Source organism: Lycium ferocissimum, chromosome 8 (genome assembly GCF_029784015.1).
Source record: "Lycium ferocissimum isolate CSIRO_LF1 chromosome 8, AGI_CSIRO_Lferr_CH_V1, whole genome shotgun sequence".
NCBI classification, from domain to species: domain Eukaryota; kingdom Viridiplantae; phylum Streptophyta; class Magnoliopsida; order Solanales; family Solanaceae; genus Lycium; species Lycium ferocissimum.
The window spans coordinates 33,905,161-33,932,042 of record NC_081349.1 but is presented as its reverse complement, the minus strand read 5'-3'; the positions used below and the strand labels follow the sequence as shown (position 1 = coordinate 33,932,042).

Sequence of the window (26,882 nt, the reverse complement as noted above, 5' to 3'; positions counted from 1 at the left end):
CACCGGGCCACACGCCCCTTCCCGTCCCCCACCCAACTGAGTGAAACTAGCAAAAAGAGTTTGAAGAGTCGTCAGATGACCACCAGACCACCCCAAAGACCTATGGTTGGAGCCGAGAACAATCCTCTCACGGCACCATGACCCGAAGGCCAATCGGGGTAATGTAGATTGCGAAAGGTATATATGGGTAAAAAGTGGATAGTTGGGCTAAAAATGGCAAACTAGATGCCCTAGTGGACACCTAGCTTAATTTTCTCTTTTATTAATAGATCAATAAATATAATTTCAAAAAAATGTAGCAACAGCATTTAAAAGAATACAATATTAGTTGCAATCTATATTCATTGTTTCAGCTATAATAAGAGGAACAGTTCATTTTTTTGGCTAACACTATAAACCGAATGAGTCCTGAGGGGAAAATTGTTGTAAATAATCCACTGGGCCACACGCCCCTTCCCGTCCCCCACCCAACTGAGTGATACTAGCAAAAAGAGTTTGAAGAGTCTGTCAGACAGCCAACAGACCACCCCAGCACCTATGGTTGGAGCTGAGAACAATCCTCTACGGCACCATGACCCGAAGGCCACTGGGGCTATTAATCACGCTCTGGTCTAATGGTTAGAATTCATCCACCAGACTTGGATTCCTGTCTCCTTAGAACTCAAGGATACAGTGATACGAGCCTATAGAACAGATCCTGTTCAAGTAAGGTCGTGTCCATTCAAGTCATTACAACGTAATTTAAGGACTTGGCTGCATAGATAACTTATCGATGTGGGAGACGAGGCGCGGAAAAAAAAATGTGTTCAAGTCTATCAACCTCTTTGTTTATGCTTCTTTTGTAATTTATCAATTTTTTTACGTTGGTTATTATAGATGTTCTGCAACTTCAGAGTAATCATTGGTACAATTATAAATTCTAATCTACAGATTAAAGGATTTGTATATTATAGTTTAAAAGAACGAGGTGATTTGCAACTGGAAAAGATATAATTTACTATTGAGTATGTGGGTGCTCAAGCAATTCGTAAGCCTATAAACGAGATACTAGAAAATAATTAGACGAAAAGATATAAATTACTATTATGTGGGTGCTCAAGCAATTCATAAGCCTATAAACGCGATACTAGAAAATAATTTGACTTTGGGTTGGGTAGGGGCCGCGCGAACGCAGGCCCCCACTGCAACAAATTATGACGTAGGCTCGACCGCTTGGGCCGACCTTAGGCTGGCACCCCTCCGAAGTGCAATGAAGGTCACTAACCTAGGCCATGAGCCTTATTGATCGCCCATTGACCCCGTCCAGGTAAGTATGTTTCTCCATCGTCCTTGGCCCTTTCTTATAGTATTTCGTTACTACTATTCTATCTTCTTCACTTGGCGAGGTGGGAAAGTGAATGTCCTCAGATTTTCATATCATTGAATTTCATTTTTTGCATATTTCTCATAGTTGCTGCATTTGCTATGTACATCAACCTTTGTGCACTTGTCCAGACTTGCTTCTTCCTTGTGAATCTTTCTTTTTGTGTATTTATTAAAACTAACATGTATAAATGCATTTGGTTTTCGATAGACCTGTCATTATTTTTTTTCTAGAAGATAACATAAAAAATAGTCAAAAAGCTACTCCCTCCGTCCCAATTTAGGTGTCTTAGTTTGACTGGGCACGAAATTTAAGAAATAAAGGGAGACTTTTGAATTTGAGATCTTAAAATAAAAATGTGTATAGTCCTTTAGATCTTTTGGTCTTAAACTTGCTATGTAGAATGTTGGAATGAGAAAACTTACTAAATATAGAAAGATGCACTCTTTTTGGGACAAACCAAAAAGAAAAGTAAGACACTTAAATTGAGACTTTATACAAGCCTCATCGAAATAAGAACATAGGAACGCGCCTAGGCATAAATTCCCAGAAAATTGGATCTTTCAATAGCTATTTCCAAGTAGTGAAAATCCGGTTCTAAATAACAAATGCGCCATTAGCTCAACTTTGTCCCAAGAAAAAAAATTCACTAAATCTGGGAATAGAGCCCTCTCAAAAGCTTTACAAACAACAGAGCATGTTTATACTACACTTATATTTTCCATTGTTTTTTTAACCATATGGTGGAATAAACTTGACAATGGCATTAGAGGAATACCATTTCCTAATTGGAAAAACATATAAGGGAAAAAAGGTAAGGAGTCTGTCAGACAGCCATGAAATCATCTCAAGCCCTGCGAACCAGGCAGAGAACGATCCTCTACAACTCCATCACCACAATTATTTTATTGTTTTTATGAGCCGGCAACTATGACCAAATCTCCAAGCTACCTTATTGTTTATTCGAACTATGCTTCTTTTCTTTTTATCTTTTTGGACATTAGTGGCTTATGAAATTTTGCAACTTCCGAGTGATGCTTTTTGCACAATTAATTCATGTGAACTCTTATTTGACAGAATTGGGATTTGAACGAGGCGATTGCAATTGGACAATATGTAAAATGCTGAGAATGTTTGGACAAGATGTAAAATGCTGAGAATATTACTCAAGCAATTCTTAAGACCATAAATTAGACACTCAAAAACAATTAGACTTAGAATTGGATAGGGGCCGCGCGAACGCAGGCCCCGACTACCACAAATTATGATGTAGGCTCAACCACCTGGCCGACCTTAGGCGGGCACCCCTCCAAAGTGCAATGGAGGTCACCAACCTAGGCCATAGGTCTTACTAATCGCCCATTGACCCCGTACAGGTAAGTATGTTTCTTTGTTGTCCTTGGCCTTCTTTTATAGTGTTTCCTCACTACTCTTCTTATTCTAGTGGCGATGTGGGTCTAAGTGATCACACTTTGATCTTCAAATCATTTGACTTCAGTTTTTGCAAAGACTTCCCATAGTTGCTCCATTTGCTATGTAATATATTCAATCCAGACTGCATCTTCCTTTCACTACGGAACGAATTCGGGAGTAATTCAGATTTTTGCACTATTGGTTTGTTAAATTTCAAGACCAAGAAAACTCGGATCGCTTTAAATATGGAACAACTAGCTTATTTGATAGATTGTTAAAAAAAAATAAAAAAATAAAAACCAAAAACAAGCTTCTCATTATTGTAAAAATGAACATTACTTGATTCCTAAGTCCTAAGAGTAACAAATCACTAGATTTACTAAAACGTGACAATTATACATCAGCTTAAAGCTTGCATGTAAAATGCAGAATTTAGTACTACTAGGTCATGGGCGGAGCCACCTTAGGCGAAGGGTGGTCAAGTGCACACCCTTCGCCGGAAAATTACGGTGTACATAGCTTAAATGTAAGCTATTATGAGTATATATTTGATTTTGCACACCTTTAACACAACTGATAAGAAAATTTGCACACCTTTCATCAAATTTCTGGCTCCGCCACTGTACTAGGTATTCGAGCAATATGATTGATACCACAAGACAACAATACCACAATAATCAGCACTACTTATCTACATTACTAGTTCTCTGAGCTAGGTTAAATCCAGAGCTAGTTTTTAATTAAGATTTTCTCTGCGTATGTATACATGGTCCGAGTTGGAAGCAATGTATTTGGTTGAACGCGGTGCAAAAGCCCTCTAGTTCTGAGTGTACAACGATCGCTACCTCAGTCTATCAAGTAAATCATTGCGAACTTATTCATAGTCTCATAAGTCATAAGGTCGTTAACTTTTCCTAATTGGAAAAACATTATAACACATAATACCAAAAAAAAGAATACGAGGAATTGTCGATAGACACGAGACCATCTCTAGCCCCAGCGAACTACGCTGAGAACGATCCTCTACTAGTTCATCACCCAGCGGACAATGGGGGCTGTTAATCACGCTCTAGTCTCATGGCCACAATTCATCCACCGGACATGGTTTACCTGTGTCCCTAGAGCTCAAGGATACAGTAGTACGAGCCTATAGAACATATCCTGTTCAAGTAATGTTAGGAAAAAATAGCATAATATTAATATTGAACTTGGAATTAAAAATAGTAACCAAATTATCACAAATAGTGTGTCGTGGCAAGCCACTGCCTTGAAAGCAATTTCGGCCAGACTCCGGTGCAAATCGTTAAGGCCGGTCACTCCCCAAGGTTCCAGAGCTCTTCCAAACATGTGCACTCGTGGCTGGAAATTGGAGGTTGCCCAAAATAATTGCCCAGAAACTAACTTGAGAAAAAGAGTGTTTTTTTTTTTTTTTTTGGTTTCGTGTATTTTATGTTCACCAATGTCTCTTCTTATACAGGAAATTTTCAAGAGTTTTACGTTTGCAATTAGGAGAGTTTACAGAAGAGGAGATGAATGAAATTAATATAATTCATTGACCATTACATCAAATGGTACATAATTCATTTGGATGAATTTGTTTCAAGTCCTCGTAACGTGTTTGTAGAGAATTCATGCATTTGGAATGAATAGGTTAATCTCCTTGTAACGTATCTGTATCTTTTGCATTACACAAAATCACAAACGTTAGGAATGATTTCAACAGTCCCCCCACTAATGCAAAGATAAAGAGTAAGAACGGACTAGGTGAAAGGAAGGAACATGTACTTAAGTGTCAATATCTTTCGATTTGAATTAACACATAGTGAAATGAGGCAATAACTAATATCCACAAAGTGAAGTACTCTTGAACTGAATGGACATACGTTGAGACCCCCATAACACATACGATATCCTTAATTTTGTGCAACCTCCGCGATACTAACAAAGTGCTTTTATGGTCACGCACACGCCTTGGGTCTCATGAGTGCTCTAAAAAGACGACCCAAGTCTTTCATAAAAGGCGACCACACCATTACACTTACGTAGGTGATTCCATCGAGTCTATCTCAACATAGACTACCATAAGGCTATGGAATCATTAGAGCAAACTAAGCTCAACCTTATAAAAACACTACCACACGCCGTAGGGATAGGAAATATAGTGTATATTGACAGCATATATGGCTTCGTTTGACCACAAACGGGTAACCACCATATTACCTCAATCAATGGGCTTTAGTCCCATCCCTCTCGACTTATCAAGGATCATTTTCCTTGCTAAACCCTTGGTTAAAGGATCCGCCAAATTTCTTTCGGACCTTACATATTCCAAGAAAATAACACCATGTTTCAACAATTGTTTAACTGCACCATGTCTGATATGAATATGTCTTCTTTTTCCATTGTAAACACTACTTTTGGCAATCCCAATTGCCGCCTGTGAGTCACAATGTAAAGAGATTGGTGTAGCTTGTCTTCCCCACAACGGCACACGCAAAAGGTTTCTCAACCACTCGCCTTTCTTGCCCTGCCAACTCGAGCGCAATGAATTCAGATTCCATGGTAGAACATGCTATACAAGTCTATTTGGATCCATATGAGTATATCTACTTAATCTACTAACAGCATAAGCTATACAGGCCGAGTATAGTTCATTGGAAACATTACACTCCCAATTATTTTAGCATATTCAATTTGAGAAACACTAGATTCTTTATTCTTTCTCAAGTGTATGCTAAGTTTTCTCATTGGCACAACATCAAAACAATCAAGCTTTTTCAACATCTTTTCGATATAATGAGACTGACGCAAAGAAAAGTTATTAATAGTTCTTTTGATTTTAATCCCTAAAATCACATATGCTTCTCCAAGGTCTTTCATTTCAAACTTAGAAGATAAAAAATTCTTAGTCTCATTAACAACATTCACATTAGGGCCAAGATTAACATTAAGTACCGGTGCTTTAGCCCATACAAAGACATTAAACTTTTCATACTACTCTTTAAGTTGCTTGCTAACCCATACAAAGACTTCCTATTTTCATACCACTCTTTAGGTGCCACAAAACCCTAAAACGAATCTTGTTCAAGTAAGGTCGTACCCATGCATGTTAGTGCAAAATAATATAAAGACTTCCCTGGCTCTAGCTTATCGTTGTCGGAGGCGAGAAAAGAAAGCACTATTTATCTCCTTACTGTTTTATGAGATGATACACAAAGGAATATTTAATTCCTTACTATTTTTATGAGTTGATACACAACTCTGACTAAAACTCAAACGTAAAAACTATTGAGAATGTGTTGCTCAAGCAATTCATAAGCATGTAAATGAAACACTATCTAGAAAATAATTAGACTTAAAATTGGGTAGGGGCCGCGCGAACGCAGGCCCCCGCTGCCACAAATTATGATGTAGGCTCAACCACTTGGGCCGACCTTAGGCTGGCACCCCTCCAAAGTGCAATGGAGGTCACCAACCTAGGCCATGGGTCTTCATGATCGCCCATTGACCCCGTCCAGGTAAGTATGTTTCTTTGTTGCGCTTGGCCTTCTTTTATAGTATCTCCTCACTAGTCTGCTGCCTTCTTCACTTGGCTATGTGGGACTATAGTATTATTTATCAACAACAGAATGCTAATTCATGAGGAAAAATACTAACATCCTCAATTTCCAATAAAAGGACCAATACATGCTGCTGCTTTTATACAATTGATTACTCCTGGAAGCTAAAAGCAACCTCCTCTTTGCATAATTACTTCAGTAAGAAACATGAGATAACGTTGAGAATGATGCGCCAATATAGTGTTCATTAAACTAACTATTAAGTCGTATATTTTGTACCACGGATCTCCTGTGTCAAATTCACCGACATTCCCCACATATCACGAGCATATTTTAAGTCCTTGACACCGAGTTTTCCTGAAGGTAACACACGAAATCGCACACGTTTGGAATCATGGATAAGTCAACCACCAATACGTAATCCCTCAAAGAACTTCCAGAACGACCAAAACAGCTGCCTCAGCGTTCATTGCAAGCTTGCATCTGTTTCTATTATTAAGATTCTCTAAGTCACTCCTTATATTGTACGAGCAGAATTTTGTTCATAGACCAATAAGATATAATTTCAAACAATGTAGTAACAGCATATAAAAGAATACAATATTAGTTGAAACCTATATTCATTGTTTCAGCTCTCATTAGAGGAACTGTTCATTCTTTTGGTTAATGGTTTAAACCGAATGAGTCCTGAGGGGAAACTGATGGAAATACACTGGGCCACACGCCCCTTCCCGCGCCACACAAAATGAGTGAAACCAGCAAAAAGAGTCTGTCAGACAGCCAATAGACCATCCCAGCACACATGGTTGGAGCTGAGAACGATCCTCTATGCCACCCATGACCTGAAGGCCAGGAGGCTGTTAATCACGCTCTGGTCTAATGGCTAGAGTTCATCCACTAGACTCGGTTTCCGGTCTCCTTGGAACTCAAGGATACAGTGGTACGAGCCTATAGAACAGATCCTGTTCAAGTAAGGCCGTGTAAATTCATGTCGTTACAACATAGACTTGGTTGCATGGATAACTTACCGATGTGGGAGATGAGGCGCGAGACAAAAAAAAGTATTCAATTCAATCAACCTATTTGTTTATGCTTCTTTTGTATTTTTCAATCTTTTACGTTGGTTATTGGTACAATTGTAAATTCTAATCTAAAAATTAGGATTTGTGTTTTAAAGTTTACAAGAACCGAGGTAATTTGCAACTGGAAAAGATATAAATTACTATTGGGTATGTAGTATGCTCAAGCAATTCACAACTCATAAGCCTATTAATAAGATATTAGAAAATAATTGGACTTTGGATTGGGTAGGGGCCGCGCGAACGCAGGCCCCCGCTGCCACAAATTATGACGTAGGCTCGACCACTTGGGCCGACCTTAGGCGGGCACCCCTCCAAAGTGCAATGGAGGTCACCAACCTAGGCCATAGGTCTTATTGATCGCCCATTGACCCCGTCCAGGTAAGTATGTTTCTTCGTTGTCCTTCGCCCTTTTTTATAATGTCTCCTCACTACTCTTCTTATTCTATTGGCGATGTGGGTCTAATTGATCACACTTTGATCTTCAAATCATTTGACTTCAGTTTTTGCAGAAAAACTTCCCACAGTCCATTTGCTATGTAATATATTCAATCCAGACTGCATCTTCCTTTCACTACAGAACGAATTTGGGAGTAATTCAGATTTTTGCTCTATTGGTTTCTTACATTTCAAGACCAAGAAAATTTGGATGGCTTTAAATGTAGAATAACGTAACTCGCTTTTTGATAGATGAAAAAAAACATCAACAGGCTTTTCTTTATTGTAAAACTGAAGATTACTTGATTCCTAAGACTAACACATCACTGGACTTACTGAATGTGACAAGTATATATCAGCTAAAAACTTGCATGTAAACTGCAGAATGTAGTACTATAATCAAATGCCACAATAATCAGCACTACCAAAAATGATCAGAAAACTTATCTACATTACTAGTTCTCTGAGCTAGGCTAAATCCAGAGCTAGGTAATTTTAATTAAGATTCTCTCTATATATGTATACATGGTCCGAGTTGGAAGCAATGTGTTTGGTTGAACGCGGTGCAAAAGCCCTCTAGTTCTGAGTGTACAAAGACCGCTACCTCAGTCTATCAAGTAAAATCATTGGAAACTTATTCGTAGTCTCTTAAGTCATAAGGTTGTTAACTTTTCCTAATTGGAAAAACATTATAACACATGGTGTCAGCAAAAAAAAAAAAAAAAAAAAAAAAAAAGAGATAAAGAAGTCTGTCACAGCCACGAGACCATCTCAAGCTCGGCAAACTAGGCTGAGAACGATCCTTTACTATCAACCATCACCCAGCGGGCAATGCTGCCTATTAATCACGCTCTAGTCTCACGGCCACAATTCATCCACCAAACTTAATTTCCTGTCTCCTTAGAGCTCAAGAACACAGTGGTACGAGCCTATAGAACAGATCCTGTTCAAGTAAGGTCGTGTCAATCCATGTTGCTGCAACATAATATAAATACTCCCCTGCCTAGCTAGCTGATCAATGTGGGAGGCAAAGCGAAAAAATGAAGGAATATTTAATTCCTTACTGTTTTTATGAGTTTGATACACAAATGTTTTTATGATTTGATACACAAAAGAATATTTAGTTCCTTACAATTTTTCTGAGTTGATACACATGGGAATATTTAATTGCTTACTTTTTTATTGAGCTGATACACAACTATGAGTTATGACTAGAACTCCGAGTAATCCTTTGTACAACTAATTCATCTGAATTCTTATTTGATAGGTTAAAAGGATTTATATTCAAAAGCTTAACTAAAACGATTCATTGAGCAGAACAATGTTATTTGCAACTGGAAAAGGTATATACTATTGAAAATGTGTTGCTCAAACAAAATTCATAAATAAGCCTGTAAATGAGACCGGCAAGAAAATAATTAGACTAGGAATTGGATAGGGGCCGCGCGAACGCAGGCCCCCGCTGCCACAAATTATGACGTAGGCTCGACCACTTGGGCCGACCTTAGGCAGGCACCCCTCCGAAGTGCAATGGAGGTCACCAGCCTAGGCCATGGGCCTTAGTGATCGCCCATAGACCCCGTCCAGGTAAGTATGTCTCTTCGTTTTACTTGGCCCTATTTTATAGTATAACCTTACTAGTTACTACTATTATATCTTCTTCACTTAATGATGTGGGACTAGGTTAATCTTTCTGTATTGGTAGAAGAACTTAATAACAGTTATGAAAGGTACGTCGTATTTCTCCAAGTCCTGCATCTAATTAGCTTAATATAAAGTGCAACATTAATTTTAACAATGCTAGTTTAACTGTGAAGCAGGTATCACGCAATTCAATTTAAGTGAAAAAATTAAAACTAACATATGAGAATGCAATTGTTTCTCAGTAGTCCTTCTAAAATTTTATTTGGAGGATAGCGTAAACAAAGAACTTAATAACAGTTATGAAAGGCGTATTTCTCCAAGTCCTGCATCTAATTAGCTTAATATAAAGTGCAACATTAATGACTTGAATCACGCAATTCAATTTAAGTCGAAAACTAACATATGAGAATAAAAGTTTTAATCTCTTTAAGTTAGTGGGTTCTGAATTAATAATCTATAAATGTTTAATGAATATTTAAGACAAATACAGAGTTTGAACCAAAACTATATGTTACTAGACTCTCCCTTCTCGCCTGAACTTAAACAATAGTCGCAAGAACTTTTAACTTTTCTAGAAGTCTCCTTGAAATATTCATAATTTAACCTAATGGTATAAAAAGATTTATATATTATCAGAGCACGGAACTTAAATTCATAGAGTTATGATAATCGAGAAGAAAGCAGGAAAAGGCTTGATCAAGAGCTTTGATATACCTTGGGTCCTCTCGTTTACCTAATAAATGTAGATGATGAATAGCTTAATTTCTTTTTGTAATGTACAAATACTCTCTCTAAAATAACTATCCTTTATAACAGCCAAGTTTCTTTGAAATCGATATTATATTATATGCTTCTATTAAAACATTTCACTAAAGCAGTCAAAAAATGTGTGAAGATATGACGCCATCATAAAAAAGTTTGACTGCATTATAAATATGTGACTTGCTATTATACATATATCAACGTTTTATACTAAGTGTCTTAAAACTCAGTCAAACCTTCATATTCGACTTAATTTGGTTTTGAATCCAAAAGTTGTTTCTAAATTTTAGTCATATTACGAAATCAATTTTATAGATTGAGTTTTAAAAAAGAAAAGCATCAATGCAATTTCTTAGGTGCATTTGGGAACTGCAACTACAAGCGTAGATAGTCATTAATCCAAAAACTAGCACAATATATATGTTACTCCTATTATATTAGAATTACTTCCATTAGATACATATTCTACCTATGTCTGGCGTTCAAAACTCGGTGAATAATAGGTCCACCCTGACACTCTTATCCGAATATCATTCTTTTGTCTATAAAAAAGTTTGAGGGTTAGTGGCTTTCGAAATTCAATGGATAATAGATCCACCTCTCAACTCTTCTCCAAATACCATTCTTTTGTACGTAACAAGGTTTCGCCCCATAACACTCACTGAAGTGTGCAAAGGTTCGAACCATGATGTGCATTGATGTCTGCAAAGGTTCAAACTATGGCGTGTGATGAAGTGTGCAAAGGTTCGAACCATGAAGAATAGTTTAGTGCTTTTACCACTAAACAAAAATGTTGATCAAACACAATCACCAACTGCAACATAGAAGAATAGTTTATCTAAACCATTAAGTTTGGAATGAGTAAACATAATTGTAAAGTATTAAGTACCATCTAATCGTTAAGAATGGCTTGGAACCAACAGCAGTTTTGAAAATCATTGGGGCAAAGGCAATGTACAGAATGGGAAGACGTAACTATTGAATTAAGAACTATGTTGCCTAAACTGGCATTGAAATTTCTAATTTCTAAGTCATGGCAAATTTACAATGAAAAGTTAAGTCAGCAAATTGCCTCTAAGGGTCATCGGGTGTTGCAGCACTGTACATGTACATTCAGGTGAACCACCTCTGACAACTTCTAAAAGCAGCCCCCTGCGCAAGAAACAGCATAACAGTCAATTACCGTAACCGTACAGAAAAACGGGCGACATTGAGCCTGACTCAATCCTAAAGCTAGCTCATGAGATGAGGAGTGCTCAAGACCATATAAGGCGACAACAGCTCGTTCCCTCAACCAATCTAGGAAACTTAACAACCAGCCCCCCCTCCCCCCCACCCCCAACCATGGCAAGGACGAAGCATAAGACAATATCACGGGAGCTCACCGTAAAGAAAATGGACTTCGAGCTAACTTAACCACAAAGCTCACAAGATCAGGAGTGCCCAAAGACCATCTAAGAAGACAACAACTCGTTCATTCAACCAATGTGAGAAAATGAACACCCTCTCCCCTTCCCATGCTCAAGACAAGTCATCTGAAGCATAGACAATATAACATGGGGCTCACATAGGAAAAATCAAGAACAGGAATGAGACTGATTCCGATACTACGTAAAGAAATTCGTAAAGACGATGTTTTACCAATCAAAACATACCCTCCCTCCATTTTATTTTGTCTTAGTTTGACTGGGCACAAAATTCAGAAAATAAGGGAGACTTGGATTTTGTGGTGTTATACTAAACATATGTACAATGTACCAAAATGCACTTACAATCTTGCGGTCTTAAACATGCCATGCAGGATTTGGAATTAAAAAGCTACCAGAAAGTGGCATTGCTTTTTTAAAAAGAATAAAAGAAAAGTAAGATACAAATTGAAATAGATGGAGTGGTTTTTAACTCCCCAAGTCTAGAGAATTTTCTTTTTAGATGACAACCATGAAGAATTCCTTCCCAAACATCTCAAGCCAAGCTAGATGTTGCAGGTACTATATTTATAGTAGAATTTTGGACACATACCTACATAATATAGCCAGGTGGACATCACTCAAAAGCTAGAAAATTGTAGCAGGAAAATTTTGGAAGCTGAAACTGTACGGAAGAGGAAATCATCTACTGGCATTCGTGATGCGTCCTCAATCATGTTAGCTTTACGGCTAACTCAATAATGCTAGGAACTCAGCAGGCTCTTCATTTTCTTTCACAACCTAGTTGTCAATGGCATGTTTAGATAAAGTGAGCATTGAGATAAAACACATCATACAACAATACAAAGTACACATCATCCTGCAACTTGTGACTCGTGAGTGCCAAATATGCTCAATAAAAAATAATCAAAGCCAAGTGCAAAATGATTTTTTTATAACGGTGGTGCTGGGGTTAGAACGACGTCCCAGCACGACGACAGCACTATACTCCAAAACCCTGAACAGCATCACACGAGAAATCATATCTTGTGCTAAATTAACTAAAACTAAGAGTAGCTCAAAGGTGAAGGATGAAGGCACTTTCCTGATTCTAGCCACATGCTACATACTCTCGTTGTTTCAATTTGTTTGTCTTAGTTTGACTGGGCACGGAGTTCAAGAAAATAAACAAGACTTTTGAATGTTGTGGTCTTAAAGTAAAGATGAATGTAATGTACCAAAATGCCCTTTGAATCTTGTGGTCTTAAATATGTCATGCAGGGTGTTAGGTAACAGAGGGAGTAGTACTTTTTACTTGGTAGGCGTTTGGACATGCGATTTCATCTCATGAGATGATGAGATGAAATCAGCGTTTGGACATGCGATTTCATCTCTGATTTCATCTCATGAGATGAAATCCCAAATCATCCAAAGAGGCATGATTTGGGATTTGAAATCATGATTTCAAAAAATATAAATGTAAAATTTGACCCAAACGTTTATATTTTGTAAAAAGAGACTCATAAGTTGGTAGATATATTTACCAATCATGTTTACCAACCATTTGTATTAAATATTAATCTGCAAGTCGGTAAAATATATTTACCAATCATGTTTACCATGTGGGAGAATTATATTAAAGAGTAGTTACATTACTATTCATGTTAAATTTTTCTTTTTATTGAAATTAAATTTGATCAATTGATGTTGTATTTTTTAGAAAGGCCTTCTAGTAGCGTATTAGTTTTATTATGAACTATGATTTACTCATTTGGTAAGATTGTATAAGAATTGTGAACATTTTGATGGTTTTCACAACTTGTGGGGTTTTTATGTTTATAAAAAAAAACTGCAACTTAAGAAATCCAAATTGCATGTCCAAACATGATTTCATCTCATGAGATGAAATCATGTCCAAACGGCTCCTTAGTTTCCAAATATGTATATTTTATTTCCAAATAATTAAAATTCTATGTTCAAACACATGGTAAAAATTAAGAAGTTTCAATCTCGAAAATCAAAAAGTATCACATAGGGACAGAGGGAGTATCAAAAACTATGAGCGGCTGAAAAAATCATATATGAAAACTATGTAGGGGTAGTAGCGGCTCTAGAACTTAGATCACGAAAAGCAACAATAGTACAAGAATATGAAATAGTGATATACCTTAATGTTAGTGTCAATTGGCAGAACCATTTGATGAAGAACATCTATAGCAGCCTGTTTCCAGTCAATCTCCCCTGGATCACCAACAAGCCCTTTGCGGTTTACTTGCCGAATCTTGCTAATCTCACAACTAAAAGACCTTCCTACCCAAACATACACAGTTTTACCTGCCTCTTTTCCAAAACCTGAAGTTGGAACAATGAAAATATATGCACCCTTAGAATCCAAATCATCAATGCTACAAGTAGCAAGTTTCTCCAAGCTGGGCCACCGATATACAACAGGTTTTTCCTCCCATGACTCATGAAAGCCACTAAAAACAGAAGCTTCTTTATCAGATGGATTAACAATGCTTAGAATCTCTAAAGACCTTTGCAGTTCATCGATTTTACTCCCCTTTATCTCTTGTGGGGACTGTAAAATCTCGCCTCCAGTCGCTGCTTCATTTAAAGACTCGTTTTTCACTTCAGTCAGCATTGGCAGCCTGAGACACTTCGACAAGCTGCCTCTCCGCTCGGCGATAGAAAGGGGAAACTTTTTAGATAGCGCAGGAGCCGATTGTGAAGAAGTCTTTGGGGAAGTGAAGTTGACATCGATATACTTTGAAGTCTTAGATATGGACTGTGGAGAAATCTTGGAAGGGATGATTGAAGGTGACACAAGTGGAGAATCAGAAAGACATTTCGAATTGATGCTCGAATCAGACGAGATCGAGTCCGGAGAGAGATAAGGTGAGGCTGATGATGAAGAAGATGAACATGAAGACGATGAAGACAACATTGAAGAAGAATTTAGTTGTTTAGTTGCAAACATAGAATCATCAGGATAGATTCTAGAGATACCAGACTTTGTTGAAAAGACAAAATCCTTCATATTCCCGGAAACAAACTTTCGCCTTAGCATACTCCAAGAACTTTCTCTAACAGGAAGGCGGGTTTCAATTTCATGTTCAGTCTCGCATGAAGAAACAGGAGGCACAAAGCCACCCGAAGTAGCTTTTTGGAAAATCTCAAAGTCAACATTGTACATATCCACCTTTCTTTCCCCTGGGCAAACTTTACTCGACGACTCAACAACGTCCCTTCCGTTCTTTAATTTGTCCATCAACGGAAGGAAATTGGAAAAGGCATCCCAGAAGTACAAAGGTTCCTCACCTTCCGTAACAGTTATGATCGGGCCCTGCACTTTCTCATAACGAACAATCTGGCAGACAGCCCCTCTGGCGTCTCTTTCCATCATTGCTTCACATTTCTTACCAATCCAAACATATATCGCAGAAGGTATATGTATAATAAATGCACCTCTGGAATCTAATCCCGATGGAGAGGGATCGTTTAACATTTTCGGGACGAGATGCAAGGGATCATACGGCGAATGAGGCGCAACTCTATACATCCTTAATAACGAACTCGGGCTCAAAGGAAAAGCATGAACCCTTTTTTGGCATTGTAGCAACTGACAAGCGAAACCCATATTGGGATCCGCAATACCCCTCGCAGCCTTTACATACTCAAATGCATCGTCGAAACTTTGTCCTTCTCTCCACATAAGATAAGCAATAACTAACGAGGTCGACCGGGAAACCCCTTGGCAGCAATGAACGAAAACTCGTCCATTTTGCACCCTGACATCTTCAAAGTAGTCGAAAACATCATAAAGAATGCTAGTAATATCTTCCGACGGGCTATCTTGCAACCACAAAGTCCGGTATACGAAATCGGACTTGAAATACTCAGGGCATACGAACCCTACACAGTTAAGAACATGTGTAATTCCATTTTGCTTTAGTATATCTTTATCTCTTGCAACCGCATCCCCGCCTAGATAAACATGCTCGGCCACCTTCGAACACTTTTTATCGAAAAAAGCAATCTTTTCTCTTCTCACAAGCCCACCGTTAGTCTCTGGTGGATTTTTATGTATGTTTGACAAATCCAACTTAAGCCTCTCACTACTGGGGGTAGAAGGAAGTGGTCCCCACTCTCCAATATCATCGGATCCTGCTCTCGGCCACTCATCCAGACTTCTACGAGCAATTGCTAATGGCTGCAACGGTGGCAGACACGACCTAGCCTTGAAACTCGACCTAGGGGTTAAAGGCTGCCTCCTACCCTGAGAACAATTACTACTTCCATTTGGATCCAACCCATCTTTTTCGATATCTGGGTTAAGCGGAGGCAATGAAGTCCTCGAAGACGACCATGATGCTGACCGCCAGTACATTCTCCGACCATTTGCCAGCTGGCACGGGTCCTGAGAACCATCAGCCCCACCACCCGAGGCATCTTCCTTTCCCGGCATTCCAACAATCACAACTACGGGCAACGTAACACTAACCCTAAAATCTTTCAAAGTTCTGATTTTGAAGTTCACATCCAGTAAAAACTAACCCCAAAACTCAAAAATTCAAACCCACCACAGCAAACAGAACGAAACTAAACGTAAGAAATCCAACTTTCATACAACAAATTTCACCTGCAAAAGTGTTAAAACAAACAATAAGTCAAACAAAGTCAAAATACTCCACACAACTGAATATCAACCAAAAAATCAACTAAACTTCAACAACAAGTAGTTGGGTCAGCTATATTAATCTTTATATACCCATTCTACTTTACTCAACCATTTCACTCCAACATAACTACTCAAAAAAAAAAAAAAACAAATCTTTCACAAATCTGAGATTCATAACCTATAAACAATAACTAACCAAGATCTAAAAAAACCACACTCAAAAATACATAAAAATTCAAGAAAACACAAAATCTTTTAAGGATTCAAAAACCCAAAGTTGTTAACAGTAAGTGTACAATTTTTAAGTGAATAAAAAAACACACACCCCATTTATGCTATGTACAGAGAAAAACTAAAGCTAAAAAAGCCAACTTTCATACAACAAATTTCACCTGCAATAGTTTCAAACAACCAACAAGTCAAACAAAGTAAAAATACTCAATCAATCAACTAAACTTCAACAAACAAACTAGTTGGGTCAGCTATATTAATTTTTATTTACCCATCTTACTTTACACAATCAAAAAAACCCAAAAAAAAAAAACAAAAAAAAACACTAAATCTTTATGTAACCATTTTGCTTTATTTGAACACATTTCAATTAAAAACATACAAAAAAAAGAAAAGCAAATCTATTACAACAAGTTTGAGATTCAGAATATAGCAAGCATAACCTATAAACAGTAACTAATCAAGATCTAAAAAACCCCACACTCAAAAAGACATAAAATTTCAAGAAAACACAAAATCTTTAAAAGATTCAAAAACCCCAAGTTGTATAAAGTAAGTGTACAGTCTATAAGTGAATAAAAAAATACACACCTAATTTATGCTATGTATAAAGAGACATATAAAATAAAAAGGGAAAACCTTGGATTTGTAACTTACTGAAGAGAAATTAAAAGTTACCAATCATAGAGAGAAGAACAAATTTTGCTAAAGGGAGTGTTAAAGAGAGGTATAAAGACTATAGTTTCTATGAAATGATAGAAAGAGGACAAAAAAATGAGGGCAATGTAGCGGGCCTTTTTTTCTTTTCTTTTATTGTATTTTTACTTCATTGGTATTCAAAAGAATTCCATTTACAATAACTTTTCAAATATTTCTTAAATACAACTCACTGACCAGAGGATGCGGTGCAGCAAATGAGACTGCTCATCTCTTAATTAGAGGTTTCGCCCAAGATAAAAAAAAAAAAAAAAAAAAAAAAAATAAAAAAATTATAAGGAGCGCTTTCCCGGGACAGGCCCTACCAGGCGCGAATTCTATTAGTTTTAACTCGATGTGATATCTGACCTTTGGGATGGAACAAAAAGAAAAAAAAAAAAAAAAAACATATCCAATGTAATCTCATAATTGAGGTATGAGGAGCGTACAACGTAACCAGATCGTATCCCTGTGTTATAGGGTAGATCGTTTTTGATAAACCCGGTTGTAGACATAGTATAACATATACTAGTAATATATGTTTTTTCTTTTTTTATATTATGAGTAAAGTTAATTTCAAAAATTTGGAGAATTTAGGTCCTAATTCATACTCAAGTTTAAGTTATTTGATATTTAACACTAAGTTATTTGTTACTGTTACTAAGATATACTGTAGTAATAGTAAAGAAAAAATATCAAAGTAATCATATTAATAGAAAAAAAAAATATATGTATATCTAGAATCTGAGTCAATTGACTCATAGGTTTTCAAATTATCAAAAGATCAAGTATGGTTCTATAACAAGGGAGAAATTACCTACTGGAGTTTCGACCCAGCCTCACTGATCAATTTTGCTTTGGAGTTGTTCTCGACTATGCCATTTATATAAGGATATAGGAGTTGAGTCAAGAAAAGATCACAAGCAGTAAATGACTTGTATGTTTCTACTTTATTGGATATGCTTATATGTTATTCGGATGATCTCTTCATAAATAAAAATAACTGATTTTCAAATTTCATTAACCACGAATGTTGAATGGGTTTAAAAAAAATCTCAAATATGATTCCCTAATGGAGAAGATAATTACTGGAGTTTCGACCCAAGTCTTGTTTGTCAATTCTGCTTTGGAACCACCCTCGACTTTATTGTTACTATAGGGGTATCAGATTCAAGTAAAAAAAAATAAAAACAAAGATTATAGCAATAAATGAGCTATTCCGTTATAATTATATTGGATATGCTTACATATATTGTTTTGTTGCCGTTTCATGAATTAGAACAACCGGTGTACAAACTTCATTAATCACGAAAGTTGAATTGAATCAAATAATCTGCCATAATTTTTAAATATCTAAGAGTGGATATTCATATCAATTGGAGGAGAAGGCATACTTAAAATTCTCTATTTTTTTTAATTAGTAGAAGTAACTAGTTTCTCCTCACGTGCGCTGCACGAGCATGCAAAGTCAGGAAATACAACCTCATTGATCAATTATGCTTTGGAGTCGTTCTTGACTATGCCATTTACATATGGTATAGGATTCAAGTAAATAAATGATCAAAGCATTAAATGAGTTATGCATTTATACTTTATCGAATATGCTTATATGTTATTCGGATGACCTTTTCGTAAATAAGAATAACTGATTTTCAAATTTCATAAACCATGAACGTTGAATTGAATAATAAAAAAAATGAAGTCTCAAATATGATTCTCTAAAGGAGATTAATTACTAGAGTTTCGACCAAGCCATTTCTCTAATTTGAATCGAAAGTTGCTTTTTACTCCTCCGCCATCTTTGGGGCAAGAACTAGCATGAAAGTCGATCTATTACGACCAGCGGGTTGTTCCAATTTCATTTTCTTCTTCCAAGCCCTTCTTAGAAGGTACTCACTGAGTTACTTACGGAACCTCAAATCTCTCTCGACACCAAGAATTCTTTATATATCCAAGTCGATTAGAGGTTCGCTTTTGGTCAATTTCGCTTTGGAGTCACCCTCGACTTATTATTACAATAGGGTATTAAATCGAGTTAAAAAAAAAAAAAAAGATTATAGCATTAAATGAGTTATTCCGTTATAATTTATTGGATATGCCTACATATATACCGTTTTCAAACTTCATGAATCATGAAAGTTGTATCGAATCGAATAATCTACCAAGAATTTTAAACGTCTTTCTTCTTTTTCTTTTTTTTTTTTTTTTTTTTTTTGCTTTTAAGAAATTTAAACGTCTAAAAGTGGATATTCATATTAATTGGAGCAGAAGGCATTCTTTAAATTGTTTAAGTTTTTTATTCGTAGAAATAACTAGTTTCTCCGCACTTGCGTCGCACGTGCATGCCAAGTCAGGAAATGCAACCTCATTAATCAATCCTGCTTTCGAGTCGTTCTCGACTATGCCATTTATAAAAGGGTATAGGATCGAGTCAAGAAAAGATCAAAGCTGTAATTTTTTTTAAAGCAAGGTCATTGGGTGGGTCCCAGTGACTATTTTATGATTTATCAAAATCCAACACAAACGAAATAGTCTCACACAAAACATAAAACAATAAACTTCCAATTTATAATTTATTGGATATGCTTATATGTTATTCAGATGACCTTTTCATAAATAAGAATAATTGATTTTCAAACTTCATTAACAACGAACGATGAATTGAATCAAAAAAATAAAATCTCAAATATGATTCTTTAATAGAGAAACTAATTTACTCGAGTTTCGACCAAGGCCTACTGACCAATTCCGCTTCGGAGCCACCCTCGACTTTATTATTACTATAGGGGTATCAGATTTGAGTTAAAAAAAAAAAAAGATTATAGCATTAAATGAGTTTTTCCGTTATAATTTATTGGAGAAGCTTACATATATTGTTTCGTTGACAAACCATAAATAGGAACAACAGGTTTACAAACTTCATTAATCACAAAAGTTGAATTGAATCGAATAATCTGCCATGATTTTTAAATATCTAAAAGTGGGTATTGATATAAATTGGAAAGCATACTTAAAATTGTTTAATTTTTTTATTAGTTGAAGTAACTAGTTCTCCGCACGTGCACCAAGTCAGGATATACAACCTCATTGATCAATTTTGCTATGGAGTCGTCTTCGACTATGCCATTTATATCAGGGCATAGGATTCGAGTCAAGAAAAGATCAAAGCAGTAAATGAGTTATACATTTATACTTTAGTGCTTAAATGTTACTCGGATGACCTTTTCATAAATAAGAATAACTGATTTCAAACTTCATTAATCACGAATGTTGAATTGAATAAAAAAAAAATCAAATATGATTCTCTAATGGAGAAATTAATTACTGGAGTTTCAAACAAGACCTAGTGGTCAATTCCGCTTTGGAGCCACCCTCGGATTTATTATTACTATAGGGGTATCAGATTCAAATGGAAAAAAAAGGTTATAGCATAAATGGGTTATTCCGTTATAAGTTATTGAATATGCTTACATGTATTGTTTGGTTGACCGTTTCATAAATAAAAGCAACCGCTTTACAAACTTTACTAATCACGAAAGTTGAATTGAATCGAATAATCTGCCAAGATTTCTAAATATCTAAAACTGGATATCCATATCAATTGGAGCAGAGGCATACTTAAAACTGTTTAATTTTTTTATTAGTAAAAGTAACTAATTTCTCCGCACCTGTGTTGCACGTATACGCCATGTCAGAAAATACATATTGTAGTAAAATACTATCACTATTCTTTAAGCAAAATTTTGAGTAACTAGTTTTACATGAGAGAATATAGGAGATCCTTCTATGAATGTTGAATGTGGATGGTCATATTGTCACTTATTCGCTCGAACTTATGAAGATGACCAATGCAAGCTTAATTAGAAATATGTTATATGTTTTTTACGCAACAACACTATTCAATTCATCATAATCTAACAGTTGTTAGAATACTCTTGGAAACATATTACGATATGTCAGAAGACTTTAGAAGGATACATAGCTCCCCCTAATGCTCAACCCTAAAGCGCACTAAAAAATATTATGTTTTGAAGAGTGTGGATAAGAGTGCTGAAAAATGCATGTGATATACCTAAAATCAATCAACAATCGTGTCCAAATATTCCTTGAGAATATAGAGAAACAATCGAAGAAATGTATGTACATGTGAAGATGTTTGTGGAAGATTTCCATGCACAATCAATGTTAAATCTTGAACAAGCACAAAAATTCAAGACCATATTGCACACTTTCGACTCTAGAACAAGATGATTGCTTTTTTATAGATGGACCTAAGAGATCTGGAAAACATTCTCACATCGTCCACTACTATCAAGAGGTATGACAACGTAACAATTGCAATATTAGCAAGAGGTCATATGACTCACTTTAGATTTGACATGCCTCTTCAAACATATATACAATCATGATAAATATATCAAAATAAAGTGGTAATGTTAAGTTCATAAGTTTAGACAATACCCAATCGTTTTAACCCGATAATCAATCACTATATGACTATCCATATTGATCAACAACAACAACATGAATCCCACAACGTGGGGTCTGGGAAGGATAGAGTGTACGCAGACCTTACTCCTACTTAATTACACTTCCGGCATAGCATTAAGCAAGTTCCTTCTTCTGCGAATATGAGATAGATCGACAGCCGATACGGACTAAGGACTGTCGGGAATAGCAAAAGACCGGATTCAAAGATATAGGCCAATCAAAAGGAAGATGGTGAAAGAGCACCACAAAGAGACCCTCGCTCACACCTTAGTCTTATTCGAAAACAAAAACGGATGGACTTTCCTCAAGAAAAAAGTCAATCTGATTTCGGGGGCATGTAGGTGGAGAAAGGCTGGGAAACTATAAGGTCTCGTAGGAAAAAGACAAAACGTAGGTAGGTTCGCCACGCGAGTGAAGGTAACTAGCCAATTCCCCAAGGTTTAGTAAACTAAGGTGGTAGTGCGAACAAGGTTAATTCACTCTACAGGATTGGTAGTCCCGTTTGCTCGACGTCGGAATTATCATTATAATACGATGATAGCACTCGATTAGAAAGAAATTCCCCTACTCTCTCTTAGCAATGATCCGTTTGTCTGGCTACTTTCAAAATCGCGGATTACGTAATAAGACCCTATTCATGGGCATTCTCTGACTTAGAATCGAATTCATACCCGGCAATCTACGATCTACCTAGCGCCTTAGTTTATGTTGAATAGGCATACCCGACTTAGTTTATGTTGAATAGGCATACCCAACTTCCAACTAATTGTCAAATAAAGCTATCGTGCTTAAATTCTAGCTTGAAAGCATTCTTTGAAGCAAAAATTCCGGTAAATCAAGTCGCGTAGAATATTGTCTTTTCCATGCAAGACCACAAAAAGTATTACCCTAAAGCTCGGCTGCGAAGGCCTTTCGGAGATTGAACTTTCTTTCTTTTCTTCCGGTCTGATCGGTCAAGCTCTCGTAATCGATCCTCATATGTCCATTTCGTTCGGCTAGCGAAGTCGGGATATTCTACGTTTAATGAGAAATAGTAAAGTTATGAACTCAAGCTAGCAAATAACAAGACCGAGGTCGATAGGGGGCATTTGCGGTAATTGCTAAGGTGCTTTCAAGTCTTAACCATTGGCTAGGGCTCATCTCATCTCACTTGTTTCCAACCTTTCATTTCATATACATTCCGTATGCAATACCTCTTATTTAATTGAATTTTGCTATACGTCCAAGCCTTCTCCCATCGGTAGTTCGGAATTAACCGCGGATATAACGGAAGGAAAGGCTATATAGGCTCTTTCTCTCGCTCTGTGGTCTTATGTAAAGCCTTTCCGCCTATCTATTCTTTTTTTTCTCTCTTTTTATTCAAAGTAAGCAAATCGAAAGCACGAAAAGGAATGTCTTAGCGTGCCCTACTCTAATTCGAAATCTGTCTCTTTCTTTCTATTCTAATTCCTCTCCCTTCATTCCTTGATTTGCTTGTAAATTCTTGGTGTAATACTCACTCGTAAATGATTAGTGTCAGAATTTCTCACTAATCAGGTGTGATCAGTCTCATCTATGTAAGAGCTATAGGATGACAATCCTTCACTCCGGAAGGGTAGGTTCCATACCGACAAGACCTCCTATCCCAGAATCCGCTCATTTCACACCAACTAAAGCGGAACTTAATCACCAAGGTAAAGTTGTATAAAGCCCTAATGTAACTGAACGAAGTGGAAAACCCGCATAGGGTAGACTATCCATATTGATCATTCACATAAAATTGTATGTTATTCTTTCTTGTATAATTATTCCAGCAGTGTAACAGTTGTAGTATTACCAAGAGGTCATACAACACACTCTCAATTTGACATGCCTCTTCAAACATATATACAACCATGAATATATCAAAATAAAGGGGTGATCCTAAATTCATAAGTTTAGACAATATCCAATTATTTTGACCTCGATAAATAAGTTACCATATGACGATATATATTGATCATTCACATAAAATTGTATGTCATTCTTTCTTGTATAATTATTTATAAACTCAGAGATTTTTTATTTAATAATGTTGATAGCATTTGAAAATATTGTGTACTACATAGCTTAGCATACACGTGCAACACACGTGTTGGAAAACTAGTACTGATAACGGTGGGAATAAAGGTTGTTACCCTCCTTGGACTGAAAAAATGCCCCCAGGCCAAGTCATGTGAAAAGTAAATATTTCAATAAAGTAGCTTTCGTTGTTCTTATAGTTTACCATTATTTACTTGTGACTTTGTAAAAGATGTTATAGTGTGTTTTTTGAATAGTTTAGCTGTCACATTTTACATCAACAAGTGTGTTTTTTGAATAGTTTAGCTGTCACATTTTACATCAACAAGGCATAGTTTAGCAAATACCCAGTTTTGATCTTCTATTCTTTTATATTTTCCTCACTCGATATCTGATAATTGATATACGCTTTGAGCCTCAAATATGAATTCGCGCCGAGAAGTCTCGTTTTTGGGGTAAAACACTCCTTATCAGAGGCGATTTCATTCCCTAAACTCGAACCCAAGATCTTTAGTTGAGAATGAACATATACTTACAACCCCAACACAATTTTTGGTGGTAGTCAAAATTAATCTCATTTCAGTATTGTCTAATCTATTCTTCTATTAACTGTGCAAAAAAAGAAAAGTGACAATTTTCATCGTTGTCCCTTTTTGAGATAGTTACTTAGTAAATCGCCCTGTTTTTATTTACCTTGCAATTTATAAATCTTTTTACCACGGTCTAAAAATTCCTTTTGAGCAAATTGAAAATCTCATAAAACAGTTAAATATATATCCTATTACTAGTCATACTGTGATTAACAATTATGGATTAACAATTTTATCCAGTAGGATTAACAATTTTATCCAGTAATATTTAAACCTTTTATGGATTAGCAATTTTATCCAGTAGGATTAACAATTTTATCCAGTAATAGTAAAACCTTTTTCATACAAAATTTATAAGATCAACAGTTATATATTCTCCAATTCTCCTCTTTCCAATAAAGGCAAGCGAGAGGACAAGAAGTTTGAATGTCACAAGTATCTTGCTTATTAAATATCGTTGAATTTAAAGGACTCACGTTAGTGATATGATAAGACTTTTCTGTTACATATTGGCACGAAATTTGTATTTGCATTTAATAGTGATAATTGAATTGGTTTTATATTTTGTTTTAAAGTATGAGGTGTATATGAAGTGAAAATGAAATGTTAAAATCTTTTTTTTCTTCTAAAATACGCGTCTAATTAACTAAACATTTGTTTTTTTGCATCACAGGAGATAGTGGCAGATCTAGGAATTTTATCAAGGATGTTCGAATTCATATAATCTATATATTAAGGGTAATATATGTCTATAACATACCCGCAAGGGTAGCTTAGTTGATTGAGCATAGGGCTTTCATAATGAAGGTTTCAGGTTCGAAATCCCCTGCCTACGACAGCAGGGGATTTTGCCTTCTAGGTCGAACTCATCGCACGAGGCTTGCCTAGTGCGGGTTACCTTTCATGTGTGGTTTTAGCTATCAGATAAGAAAGCCCGAGCCATTTCTTATAGAAAGAAGTAAATGCGGTTCCTATGTCATAAAAAAAATATCTATAATACGTAATAATTGATATATCTACACGATATATGTAATTTATTTTGTTAACATTTGATCATACTAAGCTTAGGAGGACAATATGTCTCACAGGTAGTAAAATAAAATAAAATAGTATCCCTTTGATTTGATGGTTAGAAAAGCAAGTGATCAGAAAAGAATAATGAAATGATGTGATGTTCACTAATCGACAATGTAAAGAACGGTCAAGCTCCTAATTTTTGACTCTCGTTTTCTTTGCAACACAAATCCAAGCATTTACTGACTTGGTATAAGGAGCCGTTTAGACATGAGACGAAATACAAGATAGAAATTATGTTTGAATATGCAATTTAAATTTTTTAAATTATAATTTATTTTTTTATAAATACAAAAATTCACAAGTTATGAAAATCATTGAAATTTTCTTAATTCTTATATAATCTTACCAAATGAGTAAATCATAGTTCATAATAAAATTAATATGCTACTAGAAGGCTTTTCTAAAAAATACAATATCAATTGATCAAACTTTAATTCAATAAAAAGAAAAATTTAACATAAATAGTAATGTAACTACTCTTTAATATAGTCCTCCCATATGGTGAGAACAATATATTTACCAACTTATGATTGGTAAACATGATTGTTAAATATATCTATCAATTTATGGGTCTTTTTTTATAAAATATAAACGTATGGGGCAAATTTTACATTTATATTTTTTGAAATTATGATTTCAAATCCCAAATCATGCCTTTTTGGCTGATTTGGGATTTCATCTCATGAGATGAAATCGCATGTCCAGACGTCGATTTCATCTTATGAGATGAAATCGCATGTCCAAATGCCTACTTATCGGATGAACATAAATTTTTACTGTTATTCAATATATATATATATATATATATATATATATATATATATATATATATATATATATATATATTGAAAAAATAAAAAAATAAAATAAAAAAGGGGAAAAGGGCCAAATATACCTTCGTACTATCGAAAAAGGGCTAAATATACCTCTCGTTATACTTTGGGTTCCAATATACCCATGCCATTATACTTTGGGTCCAAATGTACTCCTCCTCCATTAAACTTGTCCAAGGTGGAAGCCAAATAGGTGGCATGTCACGTTGTGTCCACCTCACCGAGTTGTCAGTGTCAGGTCACATTTGGTATCCACCTTGGACAAGTTTAACGGAGGAGGAATATATTTGAACCTAAAGTATAACTGCAGGGGTATATTTGAACCCAAAATATAACGAGGGGTATATTTAATCCTTTTTTGATAGTACAAGGATATATTTGGCACTTTCCGTAAAAAAAAAATCTTCAATTTTATTAGACAAGGCTAGTTAAAGTGCTGGAATTTAGACTTAATTGGTTTATAGCTTGAAAAGAATAATAACATGGTCCAAGTGGTGGATAAATTAGAAAGTATGATATTAATTTATTTATGTGTGTGGATAAACAATACCCAATAACCATTTTTCTGTTGTTGAATA

General features: G+C 35.8%; 1 protein-coding gene and 9 non-coding genes across 11 annotated transcripts; all 10 read right to left on the bottom strand.

Annotated features, from left to right (window-relative positions):
* Window positions 1-501: 501 nt before the first annotated feature.
* Window positions 502-715, bottom strand: LOC132069107 (small nucleolar RNA U3). The gene has a single exon (XR_009417673.1). It is a non-coding gene; the product is annotated as a small nucleolar RNA U3 (small nucleolar RNA).
* A 438-nt stretch (window positions 716-1,153) lies between these two features.
* Window positions 1,154-1,314, bottom strand: LOC132069007 (U1 spliceosomal RNA). Its single transcript, XR_009417588.1, has one exon. It is a non-coding gene; the product is annotated as a U1 spliceosomal RNA (small nuclear RNA).
* Window positions 1,315-2,587: 1,273 nt separating this feature from the next.
* Window positions 2,588-2,747, bottom strand: LOC132069016 (U1 spliceosomal RNA). The gene has a single exon (XR_009417596.1). It is a non-coding gene; the product is annotated as a U1 spliceosomal RNA (small nuclear RNA).
* Window positions 2,748-3,742: 995 nt separating this feature from the next.
* LOC132069111 (small nucleolar RNA U3) lies at window positions 3,743-3,955 on the bottom strand. The gene has a single exon (XR_009417677.1). It is a non-coding gene; the product is annotated as a small nucleolar RNA U3 (small nucleolar RNA).
* Window positions 3,956-6,141: 2,186 nt separating this feature from the next.
* LOC132069011 (U1 spliceosomal RNA) lies at window positions 6,142-6,302 on the bottom strand. The gene has a single exon (XR_009417591.1). It is a non-coding gene; the product is annotated as a U1 spliceosomal RNA (small nuclear RNA).
* An 800-nt stretch (window positions 6,303-7,102) lies between these two features.
* On the bottom strand, window positions 7,103-7,316 carry LOC132069109 (small nucleolar RNA U3). The gene has a single exon (XR_009417675.1). It is a non-coding gene; the product is annotated as a small nucleolar RNA U3 (small nucleolar RNA).
* A 327-nt stretch (window positions 7,317-7,643) lies between these two features.
* On the bottom strand, window positions 7,644-7,804 carry LOC132069010 (U1 spliceosomal RNA). The gene has a single exon (XR_009417590.1). It is a non-coding gene; the product is annotated as a U1 spliceosomal RNA (small nuclear RNA).
* Window positions 7,805-8,599: 795 nt separating this feature from the next.
* On the bottom strand, window positions 8,600-8,814 carry LOC132069108 (small nucleolar RNA U3). The gene has a single exon (XR_009417674.1). It is a non-coding gene; the product is annotated as a small nucleolar RNA U3 (small nucleolar RNA).
* A 474-nt stretch (window positions 8,815-9,288) lies between these two features.
* LOC132069005 (U1 spliceosomal RNA) lies at window positions 9,289-9,448 on the bottom strand. The gene has a single exon (XR_009417586.1). It is a non-coding gene; the product is annotated as a U1 spliceosomal RNA (small nuclear RNA).
* Window positions 9,449-11,074: 1,626 nt separating this feature from the next.
* Window positions 11,075-16,133, bottom strand: LOC132068170 (protein-tyrosine-phosphatase MKP1). Of its 2 annotated transcripts, XR_009417326.1 has the most exons (3): window positions 13,833-16,133; window positions 12,279-12,466; window positions 11,075-11,411 (listed from the first exon to the last, which is right to left on the bottom strand). XR_009417326.1 is itself a non-coding variant. In XM_059461669.1 (2 exons), exons 1-2 carry the CDS (start codon window positions 16,131-16,133, stop codon window positions 11,373-11,375), a joined length of 2,340 nt encoding a protein of 779 aa, XP_059317652.1. In that variant the 3' UTR covers window positions 11,075-11,372. The 2 variants fall into 2 exon arrangements, 1 of the variants encoding a protein (XP_059317652.1); XM_059461669.1 differs by lacking the exon at window positions 12,279-12,466.
* Between the last annotated feature and the right edge of the window lie 10,749 nt (window positions 16,134-26,882).

Bases quoted from the DNA above. Each gene is read 5' to 3' on its own strand.
- LOC132068170 (XM_059461669.1), bottom strand. From the start codon at position 16,133: ATGCCGGGAAAGGAAGATGCCTCGGGTGGTGGGGCTGATGGTTCTCAG. The intron at 11,412-13,832 runs GTATATCACTAT...TTTCTTGCGCAG, and splicing joins CAATTGACACTAACATTAAG to GGGGCTGCTTTTAGAAGTTG.